The sequence below is a fragment of the Euprymna scolopes genome, unplaced genomic scaffold, assembly GCF_053919585.1.
Source record: "Euprymna scolopes isolate OS-2025 unplaced genomic scaffold, ASM5391958v1 sca191, whole genome shotgun sequence".
In the NCBI taxonomy this organism is placed as follows: Eukaryota; Metazoa; Mollusca; class Cephalopoda; order Sepiida; family Sepiolidae; genus Euprymna; species Euprymna scolopes.
In genome coordinates, this window is record NW_027633204.1 from 39,778 (window position 1) to 64,455 (window position 24,678).

A 24,678-nucleotide genomic window follows, 5' to 3' on the forward strand; every position below is an offset into this window, starting at 1 on the left:
GCGTGATCTCGTGTGATTTTGCGTGACTTCCACCAGAACACATCTTTTAAAACTATGAGCGGCTCTTGATTTCTCTCTCGCTTTTGCCCAACCTCGCCTGACACACACGTGGTAAGACTTCTGTTCGTTTGATCTTTTTCCCTTTTTCTTTTTTCTTTTCCTTCTGCTAACTTTAAACAACATGCCCCCCCCTGATCTCTAGAATCACATTTCTTAATCCCTCATCCCTTGTCGTTGTAATCTTTCCCTACTTGGTTTTTGAGGTGTCTTGCCATCCTCTCGCTGCACATCGCTTTCCTCTGTTTCATTTTCCACTGGCCTGATATCAAGAATATGTCTCGGTACTCTGTCTACCGCAATGCTGTTGCTAGTATTATTCTCGGTTACGCGTTCTCCGCTCCACTGTGTGGTACATCGTGCCCCGGGAGGCTTCATCCATACTTCATCACCGAGTTTGATGGTCCCTGTTGTCTTCGTCTCCCTGCTTGCTGCCTCAAATCTAGCATGCCTCCAGGAGTATTTGAATATTGACAGGTGTGGAACTGTCCTTTGCTCTTGCTCCGATCCAGGCAACATATTGTACCAGTAGACAGCTTGCTCAGCCGAGGTGTTCCCTCTCTCTGCCACTACCTTCATTGTCCGGTGGTTTCTTTCAACAATCCCGTTGCCACCGGGTCTATAGGCAGCTCTAAAGAATTGACGGACATTCCATTTCTTTAGCACATCCGCAACTGTTGCCGATCTAAACGCAGTACCGTTGTCAGTTAGAAGCTCTTCCACCGGACCGCGCTGCAGAAACACCGCATCAACGGCTGCTGCTATTTCACTGCCTGTTTCACCTTGCAGCCTTTTCCATAGGACAAAGTGCCTGTAGCCACAGTCAATCATCGTCATGTAAAGCCAACCCCTGTAATGGGGGACATCAACTGGGAGTCTTTCCCAGATCCCAGTCACACCTAGTTCTCCAGCTTCGTGTGCTCTTGGAGTAGAGTCAGTTGACTGACACTTGTCACAAGTCCTGACCACTTGCTTCACTTGTTCCTTTGGGACACTCGAATCAACTTTTCTCACCAGGTACAATGTCCTCTCTACCCTCATATGGTGCAGATTGTGCAACTCTCGCACCTCAGAGTTATCCAGATGAGTCACTGCAGCAATATACTTTTTTGTTGGCACACGCCAGCTTTTTCTCACTCTTGTGAGAGTATCCGCTTTGTTCTTCTCAGTGACCACCATGATTACCGGCAGCTTCAAAGAAAACTCCTGCATCAGCTCAGCCAGCATCCCCAGCCTGCACTTCACTAGCATCTCTGCTGCCCCTTTTGTCCTTATCCTTTTGTCATGTGAAATCATCGATTTCAGCCAAGCAAACACAGTGGCAGAGTCTCTTTCCACACAGATGTTGCGTAGGCCCCATTTTAAGGCCAGATTCACTCCTTTGATAACTGCATCCAATTCTGCTACATTGATGTGGCTAGCATCACCCTTCTTCCTTAGCCAGACCGCATCCTCCACAACCATTTCACCCACTTCCAAGACGACATCTGTTGCAATACTGCTTGCATCACACCTCACGGCTCTATCCAGTGTTCGCGGCACGTTCCACATTCACCAAACCGGGTCTTGCCTTTCCACTTCTTTTAGGACCTCTTCAATCACTTTATCATCTCATCCTCTACCTTCGCCATGCCTCTTGATGTATCTGCACCTTGATCTAAGCCAGCAAGCAATGGGGTTATAGCCGATCAGCCTGCCGCATATCGAAAAAAGCTCCTGCTTGTTGAGCTCTTCTTTCATTTGTGAGATCTCGTTTCCCCTTCGAAATTCCAGGCCACCCGACGCATTCCGTTTCAGCTTTAGTTCCAAAGCCGCCCCCATCCAATTCTTCCGGTGCCTTGGCGACCAACCCGAACTTCTTCAAGTGAACCACGACATCCTTTACAGTCACCAGAGTTTCATTCACGAGAATGTCGTCGATATATGAGCTGATGACACAATCTCATTTCCCCGTTCTTTCTAGAATCTTTCTTAGAATGGTTGACATAATCTTGGGTGCTGAGTTTAGCCCGAACCCCACCCTCGTAAAGCAGTAGGTTTGAACTTTATATCTGACCAACCAGAGTTTCTTGGCAACGCGAAGTTGCAAATAGGCAGATCTTATCAGTATTCCCTCCTCGATCCATCTGCCCACTTCTCGTACAAAACCCTTTCTTGCTCCTCCTTTGAACGATTTAGCGTAACATGCCACCCTGTTTATTAACGTCGATGGTTCATTCTTCCTTTCCCACTCTATTGTCCACTGATTCCCGTCGAATTCTGTTTTAAAATCTGGATCACTGATTAATATCCATTTCTTTCCTCCAACCTGTTTGATTCCTTCGTTGACCTGCTCATTCAGCTGGTCCGAACCTCACGCCATTGCTGCCGACTGTGACACCTCCAATCGGCATATTACGTCCATTTCGACAATCGCTTGGACGCCAGGTATCAGGTGATCAGTAACAACTGCATGGACTCTCATCCGGTGATCCTCAATTTCAATTGTGACAGTCCTCCTCCCTCAACATTTCACTCGTGACCCATTGAATGCCAATACTTCACCTTTCCCTCTCCATCCTCTCCATCATGGTAGTGGTACAGCCAGTATCGATCAGGGCAACAGCTTTTTGTCCTTCCACCACGATTTAACGCTTGGCCATCTGCTGCAAGCGCGCCATTATTCCCAAATCGGGGCAGCTGCTGGCGCTTCGGCTCCTCCCTGACAGTTTCCCGGACCCTTGCAGTTAACTGCCATGTGACCACTCTGGTTACACCTGTAGCACACTGTCCTTTCCAAAAACTTCCTGCAATCTCTCCGCAGGTGCGGGCCTCCACATTCGAAACATGCGTCTCGTGGTCTCGGGCGGCATTTGCTCTCATCCTTCCGCGCTGTTGCCACCATTCCTACGGCTCTAGAGGATTGGGTGCTCACTAATATTCTTGCAGTCGGGAGCAGATTACTCACCTCCAAAGTCTCGATACCAGGGACCTGCTGCAGGCTCTTGAAAATCTCCTCCGGGAACCCGGTAACGAATGCCATTTTCTCTACGTGATTTGCTACTTGTCTCCGAATTCCTGCTAGTTCCACCAATCTTTTGACTTCATTTGCATACACATCGATGGATTCTCCCGTCCACATCTTCTCTTTCAATTTGATGTACGCCTAGCGGCCCTTCCGCAATTGCGTGAATCAATCTGGCTATGATCGTCTCAGCTCCAAATATAGGGCTAGCGCGTCACCTTCAAGGAATAACGGTATCAATGTGACAACGTCGCCTATCTTTTGGAGCTTTGCCACTAGCTTCACTTACTTTAACCAAGCCACCACATCGCCTTCGCCACTGAACGGCTTTATCATGTTGTTCAAGGCGGTAGCCATCGCCGAAATAGCTTTAAGCGTTTTTGGTTTAGGACAACAAAATTAAAGAAATAAAAAACAAGAATTCGTGTTTGCAAGCCAATTGTCGTCGGGTTCGAGATCACCAATGTCACCAATATTTATCTCTCTACCTCTCCCCGAACTAACCTGTCAACTTTTATACATGTCTCCCGCGTGAATTCGTGTGATATCGCGTTACTTCCACCAGAACACACCTTTTAAAACTATGAGCGGCATCCTGATTTCTTTCTCTCTCTCTTTCGCCCAATATCGCCCGACACACATGTAGCTTCTGTTCGTTTGATCCTTTCCCCTTTTTATTTTTTATTTTCCTTCTTCTAACTTTAAACAACACATAGCATTTGTATTGGATAGATTGCTGGAGTATAAAAACGTAAATCTATGTCATATTGCATCCGCGTATATTCGGTTACTTTTACAGAAGTTATCGTTTTTTTCACAAGAATGTCACACCGTGACACGGCGTGCGTGTTCAGCAAGGACTTACTGATCCTATGAAAAAGTATCAGCGATTCCTCTCTAGAGTCTAGATCGGTCTTTAGAGGAGCTGTTGCTGCGAGTACTAGTACTTATGAAGGATGAAGAGGCAGTTGGGGACCTTGTTATTGCTGTGATGCAACCTGGTCAGATCGCTAAACTCTCCCTGACTGTGGACTCACCACTTATCAGGTCAGATGTACAATTGTCTCAATTACCTCGTCAGAGATTGTATGCCAAAAAGAAACAGACTCATCACACACATTGCTATCGATGGAACAAGAGTGATCACCTGGTCAAAGATTGTGTGAATAAAAGAATGTTGGGAAGAAAGCATCAGCGCAAACCTTTTCCCAAGCAGAGTATCGACGCGACCTTTTGTCACTATTTACATTGACAGCATGCCATGGCCTTCTCTCCTCGATTCAGGGCGATTGCGTTCTGCTTTAAGTGAAAAATGTGTCGATATTGGTCGAATCAGTATATAATCGTAACTATGCTAATTGGTGCTATGCATACCTGCTGTGGAAACAACACCGTCACTACAACTGTTAATACGACCACAATTGACGTGCTTATGCGAGGAAAATCTCTAAACTTCAACCTTAGTATCGATGCGTGTGTTTATGTCGAATAAATATATTGAGGACATTGCGAAGGCTGCTGTGAGGAAGGTAGGATCCTTCTATCGTGCCAAAAAACTGCTCACACCTGAGAGTATTCTGTACCTCTACAAGGCCACCATTCGCCCATGCATGGAGTATTACTGCCACATCGATCACTAACCTCTCCCTCTTGGATAGGGTCCAGAAAGCGGTCTGCAATCTAATCGGTTCCACTTTGTCAACTAGGCTCCAACCCCTGTCCCATCGCCACAATGTTGCATTCCTGTGCCTGTTTTACAAGTATTTTAATGGAATGTGCTCTGATGAACTGATTGCACTTGTGCCCCCTCGACGTACACCCGCTTAGCAACAAAATCCCACCCTTTCATTGTAGAGGTTCATAAATGTCAGAAAGTATTTTACTCTAATAGCTTCTTCCCTAGAACAGCTAAACTTTCGAATTCTCTTCCAGCTGTATCCAAACTGTATGCAGAAGTTCAAATATGACGTAAACCAACATTATAATCTTTTATAGGCATGGGCCCAATTAGTAGTCTCTTACGTCCAAGTGGATATATGCCTTGTTTGAGGTGAAGGTGAGTTAGAAAAAACACATACAGAAACGTGGAGTTTAGAGAAGCGTGCTACGCTTGTGCAGCACTAAATCGGCGAGTCATGCACCGGCAAAGCTAGAGGATAAAACTTCTGAATATTCAATGTTAAACAAGTTTTGCTAGAGTACGAGTGTGAGGTGCAGACCTTGATGGATAGTAGCTGCTTGCTGCTTATACAAAGAAGGAAGTTACTCCCCCTTTCAAGAACTGATATCTTTAATGAATTTACTATAAACCAAAACTTATAAGACTATGGTGAATTGAATACCTACATTGACACATTCACCGATTATATAGATGTCCAAATAGAGAAACTACGAGAATGAAGACAGCAGAGTGCGAATGTGTCCATTCTGGATCGCAGGAAGTCGTACTTGAAGATTCACATTGCAATGAACGAACATAGTTTAACTTAGTTGGAACCTCACTTCAATGTAACGCCCTTGATAATGCGGTGTGTTAGAGGCGGTTTTAGCACAGGACGAGACAATAAGGAAAGTGATATCAGCATATATATATATATATATATATATATATATATATATATATATATAAGTGAAATCAAAAGGATGTAGTATTTACCTGATATACGCAATGGTAAACTTCAATCTAATATAAATACCAGTATTTATATATAGAAAATTTAATCTCAACCGAATAAAAAGCTCAATACGCAAAAGAGAGTAGAACTTATTATAAGAGAAAGAAAATTAAAACTGTAAGTTGAAATTTACAATCAAAATTTATTGTTCGAAAAACAATTTACAAAATCTTTATTCCGGATTTTCGGATTACCTTGAGAGAATCTTCATGCAAGCTTAAATATTATGCGCGGTTTGTTTTTATATTATTATTTTTTTTTACGTATCCAACATTTTTTCACTCGTTTTTCATGGCAATTTATGACTACAATAAATTGCGGTTTCACTTAATGCCATAACCAGCAAATTCTAGCATTGCTACAAATATAATTTGCTGATTTCTTTCTGTCCTCTGATGAGAAGAATAGCATGCATAGCATTCTTTGGAACTCTGCAGAATAAGGATTTTGTAAATTGTTTTTTTTGGGAGTATTTCAGTCAATAAATTTGGAGTGTAAAGTTCAACTTAAAGTTTTACTGTCTTTCTTTCTCTTATATATATATATATATATATATATATATATATATATATATATATATATATATATATACACACACACACACGCACACACACACACACACATATATATATATAATACATCCTTATTCCACAATGTTCACAATGACATCATAGCATAAAATGTATAATATATACATATGTTATGACGTCATACATAACATCATAGCAGGTGATGTCATAGCAGATGACATCATAGCAGATTACATGTATGATGTTGTGTATGTGGGACAAAAATGAAAGTATTCCCCGGGCAACGCCGTGCAGCCTTCTAGTATCTGTGAAGAAACACATATTACACGGATGGATCAACAAAGATTGAGAAATATTGCTGAACGGTAGTAGAATGTTCAGAATAGAAATCTGACAAGAGCATGTTAGACCATTATAGCGACAAGGGAGTAGTACAGTGAGTGGTCAGTCGACCATGACACCGAGAAACATTTTACGTATATGCAAAATAACTGGTTGGATGGTTCTGGATGGCTAAAGACTTCATAAAGGAGGATGTATTCTAGTACATACAAGGCTAACGTATCTGCTATGTCTGCAACCGCCAATATGTTGCATTTGAGCCCGATTTGAGTAATAGCAGTTGATGTATCCACAATCGATCACAAGTGGACGCCAAATTGCCATGGAAAGGGTGTGCAATCTGGGTGTAACTTCCACATGATCGGTACACGTCAAAATTTTAAGCAGGTAGGGTTATCGGAATTACTAGTTCATACTCGGTGGTTGTCCATTGCATCTGCCATTACATAGGACACGTGCGCTCACAATTCTGTGCGTGTTCGCCTGATGACAATGGTGATAACGTATTGTACGGAAGCCATATCAGCAAGAAGCAGGATTAGGTGCATGCATCAGTAGCACCTCCTCTTGGGTCGAGGGAGACAAGACTAATTATTGTTGAGGCCTCTGATTCTGCGAATTTATATTCTGCTCCAAGCACATCGGATGATTCGGCCGTGCAGGACGAAGTACCTGTCTCTCTACCGAGGAGTACTAATGAGAAAAAATGGCATTACTTATATAGTACTTAAATAAAATAATATATATAAAATTTAAAAAATATTTAAATATTTAATAAATAATAATAATAATAATAATAATAATAATAATAATAATAATAATAATAATAATAATAATAAATTCGTCCCACCAAACACAAAGGGGCCGACACAAATAATCCAAAGTCAGGTAACTCTATCAAGGCTTAGGTAAGCGTAACAAATACAAGAGAATCGCTAATAAAAATACATTTAAAAAAGCAATAGATCTTATATATATATATATAAATCTTATAGACACATACACACACACACACACACACACACACACACACACACACACATATATATATATATATATATATATATATATATATATATATATAAGATCTATTGCTTTTTTTCTAATTTATTTTTATTAGCGATTCTCTTGTATTTGTTACGCTTATTTAAGTGTTGATGGAGTTACCCGCCCTTTGTTTATTCGCATCGTCCCCTTTGTGTTGGGGGGGATTTATTATTATTATTACTATTATTATTATTTATTAAATATTCAAATATTTTTTTTATGTACACAAAAAGTATTCATAAACACGCGTTTCTGGGTATCACCCATCACCAGCATGGGCAAACGTCTAACAAGGGTTGAACTCGTAATTGCCCAATCGGAAATCTGATGTTTTCTCACCGAGCTACGATACCCCGTCAAATTTTATGCACGATCTTATCTCTTTTAAATGTAAGATCTATTTGTCTTTCTTTATTTCATTTTTAGTCGCGTGCAAGCGACTCTATAAGTCACTCCATCGGTCGGTTGGTCTGTCGGTCGGTCCGTAACACTTTTGCGCTTGGCCTTTTTGGTTAAGATCAAAAGTCTGTTGTTAATAGGTTCTGTTCTTTGCTTTTTAAGCTTTTCTTGGCCTTTTGTAAGTGTAATATCTGTTCCGGCAAATACTGCAAGGAAAGACCATATGTGGGGGCAGCCTCACATATAAGACCTTGGTCAATATAGGGGTAACCCTTCATACCAATTGTCACTATCCAGCTGCCCTACTTCTCGGGGAGTTGGTCCCCATTTCCCCTTCACTCCTCACATTAAAAATCGGCCTTGTGCCTAATTTGCTCGGTAGGGGAGAAAATAAATACCCTTTTCTTGGCCTTTTGGCCAAGATCAAAGTTTAGTATCTGTTCCGGCAGATACTGCAAGAAAAGACCATATGTGGGGGCGACCCCACATATAAGACCTTGGTCAATGTAGGGGCAACCCTTCATACCAATTGTCACTATCTAGCTCCCCTACTCACCGGGAAGTTTATCTCCATTTCCCTCCTCACTTTTCACATTAAAAATCGGCCTTGTGCCTTATTTGCTCGGTGGGGGAGCAAATAAATACCAACACCACATATAAGACCTTGGTCAATGTAGGGGCAGCCCTTTATACCAATTGTCATTATCCAGCTGCCCTACTCCCCGGGGAGTTGGTCCCCATTTCCCCTTCAATCCTCACATTAAAAATCGGCCTTGTGCCTAATTTGCTCGGTGGGGAAGCAAATAAATACCCTTTTCTTGGTCTTTTGGCCAAGATCAAAGTTTAGTATCTGTTCTTACATGTTGTACTTATCACTTTGTGATATTAAGTGGGGGATCACTTTTCTGTATCAATTTAATGTAAAATGATCACCCACTTTACAACCAGTCAGTCTCAAAGCCATTCAAGTCATTCTCCAGATCATTCAAATTGTTTTTGATGGATTCCAGTTCTTTTTAAGCATTCAAGTCATTCCCAAGGTCATTCTAGTTCATCCTTAAATGCATTAAAGTCATTCTAAGTCATTTACTTTATCTTTATTTAAGTCATTTCAGGCCATTTTTCGGTCATTTTAGTTTATCTTTAAGAATTTCATGTCAATCCTACATTCACGCATTCATTCATTACACGAGAGCACGCGACTAATGGTTATCTGCCTTGTTTATTAGCGATTCTGTTGTATTTAATTGTTACGTTTACCTAAGCACTGAGAGAGTTACCTGCCCTTTGTTTACTTGCATCGCCCCCTTTTTCGGGGCGTATTATATATAATGCGTGTGTGTCTGTGTGTGCACGCGCGTAAGGGTGTGTGTATTAAGTTTTTCGTTATCTGGTTTATTATTTGCTTCCTGCCAAACGGTCTGCTTGAGTGCAAAGTGATTCACAGCGAATTGGTTTGGGAAGGAATTGAAACTTTTGATCTTTAGAACTTTCTTCAATGACGACATTTCTTGTTCGAGTGAATATGAACGAGTAAAACGAGCAGACATACGTTAAATGAAACAGAGTTGCTTGCGGAAATTCTATCAATGAAAGAATTTTTTTATTCATAAAAGAATCGAATAAATAAAAAAAAGTGTATATATGAGTTGTATTTGTGGATAGGATCGATTGTTGCAGAATACGGAATGGGGTGTGTTGATAGACTGTTATTTGGGAGGGTTAAATGGCTGCCACGCAGTTAAAAAAATACGAAAAAAAAAATATGTATGTTAGTCGGCTGGGAGGAACCGGAGTCAAAGAAATGGCTAAGAAATGAAAACAAACATTACACGGAATTACACCGAAAGAAATTTTTGAAGCAATAGATATTTGTGCAAAGTTCTACTCGATGTAAAGATTTGTAAACTATTTCAAAAACTGGAGCCCCCGTTCAGACTCGATAAATAATGGACACCCTGTAATGGTCCTCGTGCGGGGAGGCAATTGTGAGACAAAAGTTGAACAACCTCTAACTACTCTTTTGACAGGCGGGCATTGATTGAGTCCAGCAGCAAAAAAGTTCGGACTATTGGAAACAATATCGAGATAGGAAGAAAGGTTTTTTGCATAAAACACCTGGTATTCTTAAATAGTCACCCATTTTAGTACTGACCAAGCTGAAAATCGCTTAACTTGGTGATTTCACAGGAGTTGGTGTGTCAAAATGATTACGCCGTATACATTTCTTGTTCTTGTTTTGTTTCTATTTTTTCAACAACAAGAACAACTACAGCAGCAACCTAATAACGCGTGTATGTATAAAAAGGAATTGCTCCATTTATTTAGCAGTAATGCGTGATTATCCCAATAAGTATCGCCGCATCCTATGCAACAAACTATACCGAGTTCAAACCCTTTTCCATCCACCGTTGTTATTTACTCTGATAAACGTGTGAACTGATTATTTCCCCGTCTAACAATATTCGCTCGCAGAGTGTAAAGATAAGGCGATAAACGGAAAATTCCACACAAGTTTAGTTTAAGGAACAAAATAGATGTTTCATTTAGAAATAATGTTACATGTAAGGATTATGTGGCAGAATATAACGTCACGGACAGGAAGTTGGAAATGAGACGCGGTGATGAAGAAATTCAGTTGTATTTTTCGAGATACTGTCCTCCCCTTTTTGATTCAGAAGCCAACACGTATCCTTGATTGAAGAACATTTCGAAGTGTCTGATCCGTAGAGTAGAATGAATTAAACAGACGCTTTGAAAACCTGTTTTGTCTATATCTTGACTTCATCCCTTATGAAGTAAAGATATACAAGAACAAAAATAAAAAGAAACACTTCAGCCATGATGAAGTAAAGATATACAACAAGAAAAAATAAAAATAAACACTTCAGCCATGATGAAGTAAAGATATACAACAACAAAAATAAAAAGAAACACTTCAGCCATGATGAAGTAAAGATATACAAGAACAAAAATAAAAATAAACACTTCAGCCATGATGAAGTAAAGATATACAAGAACAAAAATAAAAATAAACACTTCAGCCATGATGAAGTAAAGATATACAAGAACAAAAATAAAAATAAACACTTCAGCCATGATGAAGTAAAGATATACAAGAACAAAAATAAAAAGAAACACTTCAGCCATGATGAAGTAAAGATATACAAGAACAAAAATAAAAATAAACACTTCAGCCATGATGAAGTAAAGATATACAAGAACAAAAATAAAAATAAACACTTCAGCCATGATGAAGTAAAGATATACAAGAACAAAAATAAAAAGAAACACTTCAGCCATGATGAAGTAAAGATATACAAGAACAAAAATAAAAATAAACACTTCAGTCATGATGAAGTAAAGATATACAACAACAAAAATAAAAAGAAACACTTCAGCCATGATGAAGTAAAGATATACAACAACAAAAATAAAAAGAAACACTTCAGCCATGATGAAGTAAAGATATACAAGAACAAAAATAAAAATAAACACTTCAGCCATGATGAAGTAAAGATATACAAGAACAAAAATAAAAATAAACACTTCAGCCATGATGAAGTAAAGATATACAAGAACAAAAATAAAAAGAAACACTTCAGCCATGATGAAGTAAAGATATACAAGAACAAAAATAAAAATAAACACTTCAGCCATGATGAAGTAAAGATATACAAGAACAAAAATAAAAATAAACACTTCAGCCATGATGAAGTAAAGATATACAAGAACAAAAATAAAAATAAACACTTCAGCCATGATGAAGTAAAGATATACAAGAACAAAAATAAAAATAAACACTTCAGCCATGATGAAGTAAAGATATACAAGAACAAAAATAAAAATAAACACTTCAGCCATGATGAAGTAAAGATATACAAGAACAAAAATAAAAATAAACACTTCAGCCATGATGAAGTAAAGATATACAAGAACAAAAATAAAAAGAAACACTTCAGCCATGATGAAGTAAAGATATACAAGAACAAAAATAAAAAGAAACACTTCAGCCATGATGAAGTAAAGATATACAAGAACAAAAATAAAAATAAACACTTCAGCCATGATGAAGTAAAGATATACAAGAACAAAAATAACAATAAACACTTCAACCATGATGAAGTAAAGATATACAAGAACAAAAATAAAAATAAACACTTCAGCCATGATGAAGTAAAGATATACAAGAACAAAAATAAAAATAAACACTTCAGCCATGATGAAGTAAAGATATACAAGAACAAAAATAAAAAGAAACACTTCAGCCATGATGAAGTAAAGATATACAAGAACAAAAATAAAAAGAAACACTTCAGCCATGATGAAGTAAAGATATACAAGAACAAAAATAAAAATAAACACTTCAGTCATGATGAAGTAAAGATATACAAGAACAAAAATAAAAATAAACACTTCAGCCATGATGAAGTAAAGATATACAAGAACAAAAATATAAATAAACACTTCAGCCATGATGAAGTAAAGATATACAAGAACAAAAATAAAAATAAACACTTCAGCCATGATGAAGTAAAGATATACAAGAACAAAAATAAAAATAAACACTTCAGCCATGATGAAGTAAAGATATACAAGAACAAAAATAAAAATAAACACTTCAGCCATGATGAAGTAAAGATATACAACAACAAAAATAAAAAGAAACACTTCAGCCATGATGAAGTAAAGATATACAAGAACAAAAATAAAAATAAACACTTCAGCCATGATGAAGTAAAGATATACAAGAACAAAAATAAAAAGAAACACTTCAGCCATGATGAAGTAAAGATATACAAGAACAAAAATAAAAAGAAACACTTCAGCCATGATGAAGTAAAGATATACAAGAACAACAATAAAAAGAAACACTTCAGCCATGATGAAGTAAAGATATACAACAAGAAAAAATAAAAATAAACACTTCAGCCATGATGAAGTAAAGATATACAAGAACAAAAATAAAAAGAAACACTTCAGCCATGATGAAGTAAAGATATACAAGAACAAAAATAAAAATAAACACTTCAGCCATGATGAAGTAAAGATATACAAGAACAAAAATAAAAATAAACACTTCAGCCATGATGAAGTAAAGATATACAAGAACAAAAATAAAAATAAACACTTCAGCCATGATGAAGTAAAGATATACAAGAACAAAAACAAAAATAAACACTTCAGCCATGATGAAGTAAAGATATACAAGAACAAAAATAAAAAGAAACACTTCAGCCATGATGAAGTAAAGATATACAACAAGAAAAAATAAAAATAAACACTTCAGCCATGATGAAGTAAAGATATACAAGAACAAAAATAAAAATAAACACTTCAGCCATGATGAAGTAAAGATATACAAGAACAAAAATAAAAAGAAACACTTCAGTCATGATGAAGTAAAGATATACAAGAACAAAAATAAAAAGAAACACTTCAGCCATGATGAAGTAAAGATATACAAGAACAAAAATGAAAAGAAACACTTCAGCCATGATGAAGTAAAGATATACAAGAACAAAAATAAAAATAAACACTTCAGTCATGATGAAGTAAAGATATACAACAACAAAAATAAAAAGAAACACTTCAGCCATGATGAAGTAAAGATATACAAGAACAAAAATAAAAATAAACACTTCAGCCATGATGAAGTAAAGATATACAAGAACAAAAATAAAAATAAACACTTCAGCCATGATGAAGTAAAGATATACAAGAACAAAAATAAAAAGAAACACTTCAGCCATGATGAAGTAAAGATATACAAGAACAAAAATAAAAATAAACACTTCAGCCATGATGAAGTAAAGATATACAAGAACAAAAATAAAAAGAAACACTTCAGCCATGATGAAGTAAAGATATACAAGAACAAAAATAAAAAGAAACACTTCAACCATGATGAAGTAAAGATATACAAGAACAAAAATAAAAAGAAACACTTCAGCCATGATGAAGTAAAGATATACAAGAACAAAAATAAAAATAAACACTTCAGCCATGATGAAGTAAAGATATACAAGAACAAAAATAAAAAGAAACACTTCAGCCATGATGAAGTAAAGATATACAACAAGAAAAAATAAAAATAAACACTTCAGCCATGATGAAGTAAAGATATACAAGAACAAAAATAAAAAGAAACACTTCAGCCATGATGAAGTAAAGATATACAAGAACAAAAATAAAAATAAACACTTCAGCCATGATGAAGTAAAGATATACAAGAACAAAAATAAAAATAAACACTTCAGCCATGATGAAGTAAAGATATACAAGAACAAAAATAAAAAGAAACACTTCAGCCATGATGAAGTAAAGATATACAAGAACAAAAACAAAAATAAACACTTCAGCCATGATGAAGTAAAGATATACAAGAACAAAAATAAAAAGAAACACTTCAGCCATGATGAAGTAAAGATATACAACAAGAAAAAATAAAAATAAACACTTCAGCCATGATGAAGTAAAGATATACAAGAACAAAAATAAAAAGAAACACTTCAGCCATGATAAAGTAAAGATATACAAGAACAAAAATAAAAATAAACACTTCAGTCATGATGAAGTAAAGATATACAAGAACAAAAATAAAAAGAAACACTTCAGCCATGATGAAGTAAAGATATACAACAAGAAAAAATAAAAAGAAACACTTCAGCCATGATGAAGTAAAGATATACAAGAACAAAAATAAAAATAAACACTTCAGCCATGATGAAGTAAAGATATACAAGAACAAAAATAAAAATAAACACTTCAGCCATGATGAAGTAAAGATATACAAGAACAAAAATTAAAAGAAACACTTCAGCCATGATGAAGTAAAGATATACAAGAACAAAAATAAAAATAAACACTTCAGCCATGATGAAGTAAAGATATACAAGAACAAAAATAAAAAGAAACACTTCAGCCATGATGAAGTAAAGATATACAAGAACAAAAATAAAAAGAAACACTTCAGCCATGATGAAGTAAAGATATACAAGAACAAAAATAAAAAGAAACACTTCAGCCATGATGAAGTAAAGATATACAAGAACAAAAATAAAAAGAAACACTTCAGCCATGATGAAGTAAAGATATACAACAAGAAAAAATAAAAATAAACACTTCAGCCATGATGAAGTAAAGATATACAACAACAAAAATAAAAAGAAACACTTCAGCCATAATGAAGTAAAGATATACAAGAACAAAAATAAAAATAAACACTTCAGCCATGATGAAGTAAAGATATACAAGAACAAAAATAAAAAGAAACACTTCAGCCATGATGAAGTAAAGATATACAAGAACAAAAATAAAAAGAAACACTTCAGCCATGATGAAGTAAAGATATACAACAACAAAAATAAAAAGAAACACTTCAGCCATGATGAAGTAAAGATATACAAGAACAAAAATAAAAAGAAACACTTCAGCCATGATGAAGTAAAGATATACAGCAAGAAAAAATAAAAATAAACACTTCAGCCATGATGAAGTAAAGATATACAAGAACAAAAATAAAAATAAACACTTCAGCCATGATGAAGTAAAGATATACAAGAACAAAAATAAAAAGAAACACTTCAGCCATGATGAAGTAAAGATATACAAGAACAAAAATAAAAAGAAACACTTCAGCCATGATGAAGTAAAGATATACAAGAACAAAAATAAAAAGAAACACTTCAGCCATGATGAAGTAAAGATATACAAGAACAAAAATAAAAATAAACACTTCAGCCATGATGAAGTAAAGATATACAACAAGAAAAAATAAAAACAAACACTTCAGCCATGATGAAGTAAAGATATACAAGAACAAAAATAAAAATAAACACTTCAGCCATGATGAAGTAAAGATATACAAGAACAAAAATAAAAATAAACACTTCAGCCATGATGAAGTAAAGATATACAAGAACAAAAATAAAAAGAAACACTTCAGCCATGATGAAGTAAAGATATACAAGAACAAAAATAAAAAGAAACACTTCAGCCATGATGAAGTAAAGATATACAAGAACAAAAATAAAAAGAAACACTTCAGCCATGATGAAGTAAAGATATACAAGAACAAAAATAAAAAGAAACACTTCAGCCATGATGAAGTAAAGATATACAACAAGAAAAAATAAAAATAAACACTTCAGCCATGATGAAGTAAAGATATACAACAACAAAAATAAAAAGAAACACTTCAGCCATGATGAAGTAAAGATATACAAGAACAAAAATAAAAATAAACACTTCAGCCATGATGAAGTAAAGATATACAAGAACAAAAATAAAAATAAACACTTCAGCCATGATGAAGTAAAGATATACAAGAACAAAAATAAAAAGAAACACTTCAGCCATGATGAAGTAAAGATATACAAGAACAAAAATAAAAAGAAACACTTCAGCCATGATGAAGTAAAGATATACAAGAACAAAAATAAAAATAAACACTTCAGCCATGATAAAGTAAAGATATACAAGAACAAAAATAAAAAGAAACACTTCAGCCATGATGAAGTAAAGATATACAAGAACAAAAATAAAAAGAAACACTTCAGCCATGATGAAGTAAAGATATACAAGAACAAAAATAAAAAGAAACACTTCAGCCATGATGAAGTAAAGATATACAACAAGAAAACATAAAAATAAACACTTCAGCCATGATGAAGTAAAGATATACAAGAACAAAAATAAAAAGAAACACTTCAGCCATGATGAAGTAAAGATATACAAGAACAAAAATAAAAATAAACACTTCAGCCATGATGAAGTAAAGATATACAAGAACAAAAATAAAAATAAACACTTCAGCCATGATGAAGTAAAGATATACAAGAACAAAAATAAAAAGAAACACTTCAGCCATGATGAAGTAAAGATAGACAAGAACAAAAATAAAAAGAAACACTTCAGCCATGATGAAGTAAAGATATACAACAAGAAAAAATAAAAATAAACACTTCAGCCATGATGAAGTAAAGATATACAAGAACAAAAATAAAAATAAACACTTCAGCCATGATGAAGTAAAGATATACAAGAACAAAAATAAAAATAAACACTTCATCCATGATGAAGTAAAGATATACAACAATAAAAATAAAAAGAAACACTTCAGCCATGATGAAGTAAAGATATACAAGAACAAAAATAAAAAGAAACACTTCAGCCATGATGAAGTAAAGATATACAAGAACAAAAATAAAAAGAAACACTTCAGCCATGATGAAGTAAAGATATACAAGAACAAAAATAAAAATAAACACTTCAGCCATGATGAAGTAAAGATATACAACAAGAAAAAATAAAAATAAACACTTCAGCCATGATGAAGTAAAGATATACAAGAACATAAATAAAAATAAACACTTCAGCCATGATGAAGTAAAGATATACAACAAGAAAAAATAAAAATAAACACTTCAGCCATGATGAAGTAAAGATATACAACAACAAAAATAAAAAGAAACACTTCAGCCATGATGAAGTAAAGATATACAAGAACAAAAATAAAAAGAAACACTTCAGCCATGATGAAGTAAAGATATACAAGAACAAAAATAAAAATAAACACTTCAGCCATGATGAAGTAAAGATATACAAGAACAAAAATAAAAAGAAACACTTCAGCCATGATGAAGTAACGATATACAAGAACAAAAATAAAAAGAAACACTTGAGCCATGATGAAGTAAAGAAATACAAGAACAAAAATAAAAATAAACACTTCAGCCATGATGAAGTAAAGATATACAAGAACAAAAATAAAAAGAAACACTTCAGTCATGATGAAGTAAAGATATACAAGAACAAAAATAAAAAGAAACACTTCAGCCATGATGAAGTAAAGATATACAACAAGAAAAAATAAAAATAAACACTTCAGCCATGATGAAGTAAAGATATACAAGAACAAAAATAAAAATAAACACTTCAGCCATGATGAAGTAAAGATATACAAGAACAAAAATAAAAAGAAACACTTCAGCCATGATGAAGTAAAGATATACAAGAACAAAAATAAAAATAAACACTTCAGCCATGATGAAGTAAAGATATACAAGAACAAAAATAAAAAGAAACACTTCAGCCATGATGAAGTAAAGATATACAAGAACAAAAATAAAAAGAAACACTTCAGCCATGATGAAGTAAAGATATACAAGAACAAAAATAAAAAGAAACACTTCAGCCATGATGAAGTAAAGATATACAAGAACAAAAATAAAAAGAAACACTTCAGCCATGATGAAGTAAAGATATACAAGAACAAAAATAAAAAGAAACACTTCAGTCATGATGAAGTAAAGATATACAAGAACAAAAATAAAAAGAAACACTTCAGCCATGATGAAGTAAAGATATACAACAAGAAAAAATAAAAATAAACACTTCAGCCATGATGAAGTAAAGATATACAAGAACAAAAATAAAAAGAAACACTTCAGCCATGATGAAGTAAAGATATACAAGAACAAAAATAAAAATAAACACTTCAGCCATGATGAAGTAAAGATATACAAGAACAAAAATAAAAATAAACACTTCAGCCATGATGAAGTAAAGATATACAAGAACAAAAATAAAAAGAAACACTTCAGCCATGATGAAGTAAAGATATACAAGAACAAAAATAAAAAGAAACACTTCAGCCATGATGAAGTAAAGATATACAAGAACAAAAATAAAAAGAAACACTTCAGCCATGATGAAGTAAAGATATACAAGAACAAAAATAAAAATAAACACTTCAGCCATGATGAAGTAAAGATATACAAGAACAAAAATAAAAATAAACACTTCAGTCATGATGAAGTAAAGATATACAAGAACAAAAATAAAAAGAAACACTTCAGCCATGATGAAGTAAAGATAGACAACAAGAAAAAATAAAAATAAACACTTCAGCCATGATGAAGTAAAGATATACAACAACAAGAAATAAAAAGAAACACTTCAGCCATGATGAAGTAAAGATATACAACAAGAAAAAATAAAAATAAACACTTCAGCCATGATGAAGTAAAGATATACAACAACAAGAAATAAAAAGAAACACTTCAGCCATGATGAAGTAAAGATATACAACAACAAAAATAAAAAGAAACACTTCAGCCAAGATGAAGTAAAGATATACAACAACAAAAATAAAAAGAAACACTTCAGACATGATGAAGTAAAGATATACAACAACAAAAAATAAAAAGAAACACTTCAGCCATGATGAAGTAAAGATATACAACAGCAAAAATAAAAATAAACACTTCAGCCATGATGAAGTAAAGATATACAACAACAAGAAAAAAATAAAAAGAAACACTTCAGTCATGATGAAGTAAAGATATACAAGAACAAAAATAAAAATAAACACTTCAGCCATGATGAAGTAAAGATATACAAGAACAAAAATAAAAATAAACACTTCAGCCATGATGAAGTAAAGATATACAACAACAAGAAATAAAAATAAACACTTCAGCCATGATGAAGTAAAGATATACAACAACAAAAATAAAAAGAAACACTTCAGCCATTATGAAGTGAATATATACAACAACAAAAATAAAAATAAACACTTCAGCCATGATGAAGTAAAGATATACAACAAGAAAAATAAAAATAAACATTCAGCCATGATGAAGTAAAGATATACAACAACAAAAATAAAAAGAAACACTTCAGCCATTATGAAGTAAAGGTATACAACAACAAAAATAAAAAGAAACACTTCAGCCATGATGAAGTAAAGATATACAACAACAAAAATAAAAAGAAACACTTCAGCCATTATGAAGTGAATATATACAACAACAAAAATAAAAAGAAACACTTCAGCCATGATGAAGTAAAGATATACAACAACAAAAATAAAAAGAAACACTTCAGCCATTGTGAAGTGAATATATACAACAACAAAAATAAAAATAAACACTTCAGCCATGATGAAGTAAAGATATACAACAACAAAAATAAAAAGAAACACTTCAGCCATTATGAAGTGTATATATAGAACAACAAAAATAAAAAGAAACACTTCAGTCACGATGAAGTAAAGATATACAACAACAAAAAAATACAAAGAAACAGAAAAGCTTCACTATCCACTGAGCAGCATCAAAGAAACGAGTAATTGTTATCAGAACAAATAATAGCCAAAAGGACAAGTATTACATTATGGGCGTTGTTATGTCAAAAGTAAGTTAATAAACTACTATGGATTTTAATATAGGCGCACTAAATGCAAATCGAAATGACACGTTGTTTGGGAGATAAATGAGTTCCTACCAAGGAAACAAGATGAGAGGTCAGGTAAGATACAAAAATAGAAAACAATGTGACGTCAGTGGATCGAAGAAACAGAAATTTCAACAGTTTCACGTATAGGCCAAGCGATGCAGATGTGTAACAATACTGTGATATATTAAGAAAGTTAAGATCGTCTGAAAAACGGAAAGTTTCCCTCCGTCGATGTTGGTTCGTTGTCCACGCATTTGTGTGAAGAAGTAACGAAATAATAGAAGTTAGTCTCCTTATCATGTGTGATTATGGTCTCTCCAATTAAACTAAACTAAACTACAAACGAACATCTTTGTCTACCTTTTCTGTATGAAGAGTTTATTTTAGTTAGTTACTCTGGGCTGAACACCAACAACCACTAGATGTATCATTGGTCATATTTGGGTTGGTGCATTGGCTATTAGTTTCTCACTCCTGGACAGGGTTCAAAAGAGAGTCCCCAACCTGATAGGTCCTAAACTGTCATCTAAGCTTCAACCTCTGTCCCATCGACGAAATATTGCATCCCTCTGCCTGTTCTACAAGTATTTTAATGGTGAATGCTCTGACGAACTACAAGCCCTTGTATCCCCGACAAACCCGACAAGCAGCAAAGTCCCACCCTACACAGTAAAGATTTCTAGATGTAAAAAAGCATTTTACTCCAATAGTTTCTTCCCCAGCACTGCTAGACTTTGGAATTTCCTTGCGAGATTCTGCTATCCCAACTGTACTGACATGCAGAAGTTCAAGTGTAATGTTAACAGACATCTTGTTGCTCAACTCCCTACATAGTATCCCTGCAACTTATGTCCTCGATAGTAACCCCCTACATCAAAGTGGCACTGTGCCTGGTTTGGGGTGAAAATGGAATAAAAAAAATTATGTTTTATTACAAAAAGTAAACTAAGATACAGAATAATTTTACAAGCTCATATTTTCATTCTAAAACAATAATACTATTTACTATTTCAGGTTTTGGAAGATTTTTTTTGAAGATTTTTTTGAAGATTTTTTGGAGACTTTTTAAAGATTTCAATGAAAATTATGTAACATAACGCGGACGCACGCATGACAGCAGCTTTATGCAAATGACCTAGCCGTGTGCGAGGTGACGTCACAATGAGGAAGAAGGAAAGAAACATATTATGAAAAAGAAAACCGTGGCCCGAAAGCGACAGGAAAAGACGTGTCCTAAACATAGTCCAACAAAAGCAGAATATCACGCGGTCGACACGGCAGAGTCTTCCTAAGCACATTGGAGTACGTGAAGACCTTTGAACAACAGATAATGCGTTATTCTGGAAGTACTTGTAAATCAATATCTGTTGTGACAACTAAAAGAAATTAAGTCAAATTTTTCCTTGTCTTAGTTTCTTTGCAACTGTCTGCATACAACGTGTGGGCTCTGAGTGTTGACATGCACCGAATACGTGACAATTAAAATAGAGTAGTTTCAAAAATTGCTAGGACTGTTCAAGGAAAGACAAACTCAGTGGTGACTGTACACATTTGCTTCCAGATAAAATTTTTATTCAGACAAAGAAACTCATATGCAGGTTGGTTCAGAGATTCATAGTCAATTGAATAATCTAAGACTTTGAATACTAAGAACAACAGAGCAAGAGAGGCAGAATGTGTCAAAGTCATTCACAATTTTGCATGTCGTATTCAAGTCTGCTTGCAACGCAAAATTGCACATTTCTAGTATATTATTGAATGGCGACAAAATAAAGACATTGAAACATTCATGACTGAAACTTGGTTGACGAGTCTGTTATAGACTGTAAAATTGATTTGTACCAAATATCTAACGTTACCCAACACGTTGTATGCTCAGTCGCAAAATAGACAAAGAATAGGAAAGAATTTCAACTCGCCTTTTCCCGTTGTAACAACGACATTTATTTTCTCATTTTCCCGCCAGACGTGACTTCTCATTACGGCTGTGACGCCATCCACATTTCTAACGTGCTCTCGAACGTCATCCATGTCTCTAATGTGCTCTTTCTCCTTTTTAAAATCTTTTTATTTGCCGGTGACATCATTTCGCATGCATTTGCATACGTGCGTCCATGCTCTGTTACAAATAGAGTTAAATGGCGGACAGGATTGCAAGTTTTATTAACGATTGTATAGGTGCATTTTATTTTGTTACACTTGGAATCTCTCTGTAGTAACCGAAAACTAAAGTCGCTCTGAAGTTTTTTCTATGATATTGTTAACATTTTTTATCTGCCTATGTGTGGCGTGACTGCCTCAGGGAGCGGTGGAGCTACCTATTGAGGGAGATTGAGACCCCTTGCGAAACACTGAGTAAGCCCGGGCAACTACGCTGGTATTGTATGGTAAGCATTATTGGATGTCAGGGCAGCGGCGGGTAACCTAGCTGAAAGGATGAATTTATTGTGTTTTTGTAAAACAGACATATTTTTATTGTTTGCAAAAAATGAGATGAGAAAAATGAGGGATGTCATTTTAAAGCTAGAACGAAATATAATTTCGTTCTTAGCTTGGCGAAACCCGACTCAAGGACGTCTGGCTTTCTGAGTACGAGGTTAGACCAAGGGCCAAACTGTTAACCCTTTTGAGCGTGTGAATGGGATTGAGTTGTGATCACAGATTCTCACACCGTGCAAGGCATCGGGACGTCCCCGAAAGACGTGCTGATCGATGATTGGTTTAGCGGCTTACCCCAAGCAACCCTTCCCTCGAAATATAAACAAATGCCTGCGCCAAAAATAGCAGATTGGAGCCGAATCTCGAGAGAAGAAACACTGATCAAAGAGTCGCCACCCCCTCGTCGACCGCCGCCACCGTAGAGAACAAAGAACAAGATTCAGAAGCGTTTTTTTTTGTGTAGTAAGATCGAACTGAACAATTGTATATATGTAACACACTTGTAAATTTCGTGAATTAATTTTAGTAGATTAAAAACGTATGTGTTTGTCTTCTTTTGGCTTGCATGAGAAGCTAATTATTTTCAGCGGACGCTGGCATATCCACCCGATAACAAGGTCTGCGACGCAGAAGAATATTGTAGAGAACTCTCGGAAAAAAGACGATCACGACTATTTCGACTTCGACGGGGTTAGAGGTTACATATGTCCTAGCATGTCCGAACGCCTCGCGTGCTTCCAAAAAGACTCTCCTTTCTACCACCTACTCTCTTTGAGCCATGTGGCGTCATATCCATTTTTAGTACAATTTTCAATTCGGTATTATCAACCGAACAGCGGTTTCAAATTCCTGTTATTTTTAACTGAGAAAATTATGTATTAGGAAATATAATCGCACAATATTAAACCAGATATTCCTACATTTAAAAACGTCAAAACTATTTCTGGATTTATTACGGTAAAAGTATTCTTGGGTATAGCAACCTCAAAGATATTTACTGATTTATCCGGCTGCAATCACGTTAATATAACGACTCCCGTAAGATCACTGAAGTCAAGCAACGTTGATCTGTTCTCTTCAAAATGTGTTACTAACTGGAAAGACCAAGTGCTGTATATAAGAAAAAGATATTTTCAGACATCTGGCGACAGATAAAGCGATTGATCGGTCAGAGTATAATTGCTGAAATCAAAGGAGACTGCACGTTATCGGAATGAACGCAGAAGGAAAAACAATTGAGGATTCCTTTATATTTGCATTAGGAAATTATGTGTATTCACACATATTTCACTTTCATCATGGCCGCCATCGCTGTAAGACTACAAAGCGACGCCTGGTGTCAATTCAAATAGAAACAATCCATCATATCGCCCAAATCGGAGTTCACATGTTATTGACTTTAGCATAGCTTAAATAATACGCGTCAACTTTGATAATTAATGACATGCTGAGGGTATCCAATGGTTTATTTGGACATTGATAGATGTAATAATAAGACAATTTCACTGTGCATGTTCTTATAGGAGTGTGTATACACAAGGCACTCTACTGGAGGAGAAATGATTAGCAAGCTACCCGCTAGTTAGCTTGAGTAGAAACGTCCCCGGCAATCAGTTGTACGATTGCCTTTTTTATGTCGGGCTAAAATGTTTCTGTTCAATTCTTGGAGGTCTATCATTATTTTCTCACTTTGAAAAAAGAGTTAGTTATAAACTAACTAAATAAAGTTCCTCCACCGGAGATTGACGAAGGATCTGCTCTGGCATTTTTGTAGGCCAGAGTGCATTTCTCCTGGTGCGCTGGCTTTTCAAAGCTTTACCTGATCTTGTGTATAGTCTCTTGCAAAGTATAGCGTAATCAATGCCGGGCGATGCCTGATAACATTGCTCACCAAGAATAAATTGGTTGTTAGAAATTAAATTCTACTTGACATAAATGTTTA

The 24,678-nt window shown here is 35.0% G+C and overlaps 1 protein-coding gene and 1 pseudogene across 1 annotated transcript; one reads left to right on the forward strand and one right to left on the reverse strand.

Moving 5' to 3' along the window:
* Positions 1-213: 213 nt before the first annotated feature.
* Positions 214-1,236, reverse strand: LOC145273809 (uncharacterized). The gene has a single exon (XM_080127140.1). The coding sequence runs from the start codon at positions 1,234-1,236 to the stop codon at positions 214-216; it is 1,023 nt and encodes a 340-aa protein (XP_079983266.1).
* A 7,627-nt stretch (positions 1,237-8,863) lies between these two features.
* Positions 8,864-8,992, forward strand: LOC145273810 (U2 spliceosomal RNA; annotated as a pseudogene).
* The last annotated feature ends 15,686 nt before the right edge of the window (positions 8,993-24,678 follow it).

Coding starts and splice junctions, on each gene's coding strand:
- LOC145273809 (XM_080127140.1), bottom strand. CDS start 1,236: ATGGTGGTCACTGAGAAGAACAAAGCGGATACTCTCACAAGAGTGAGA.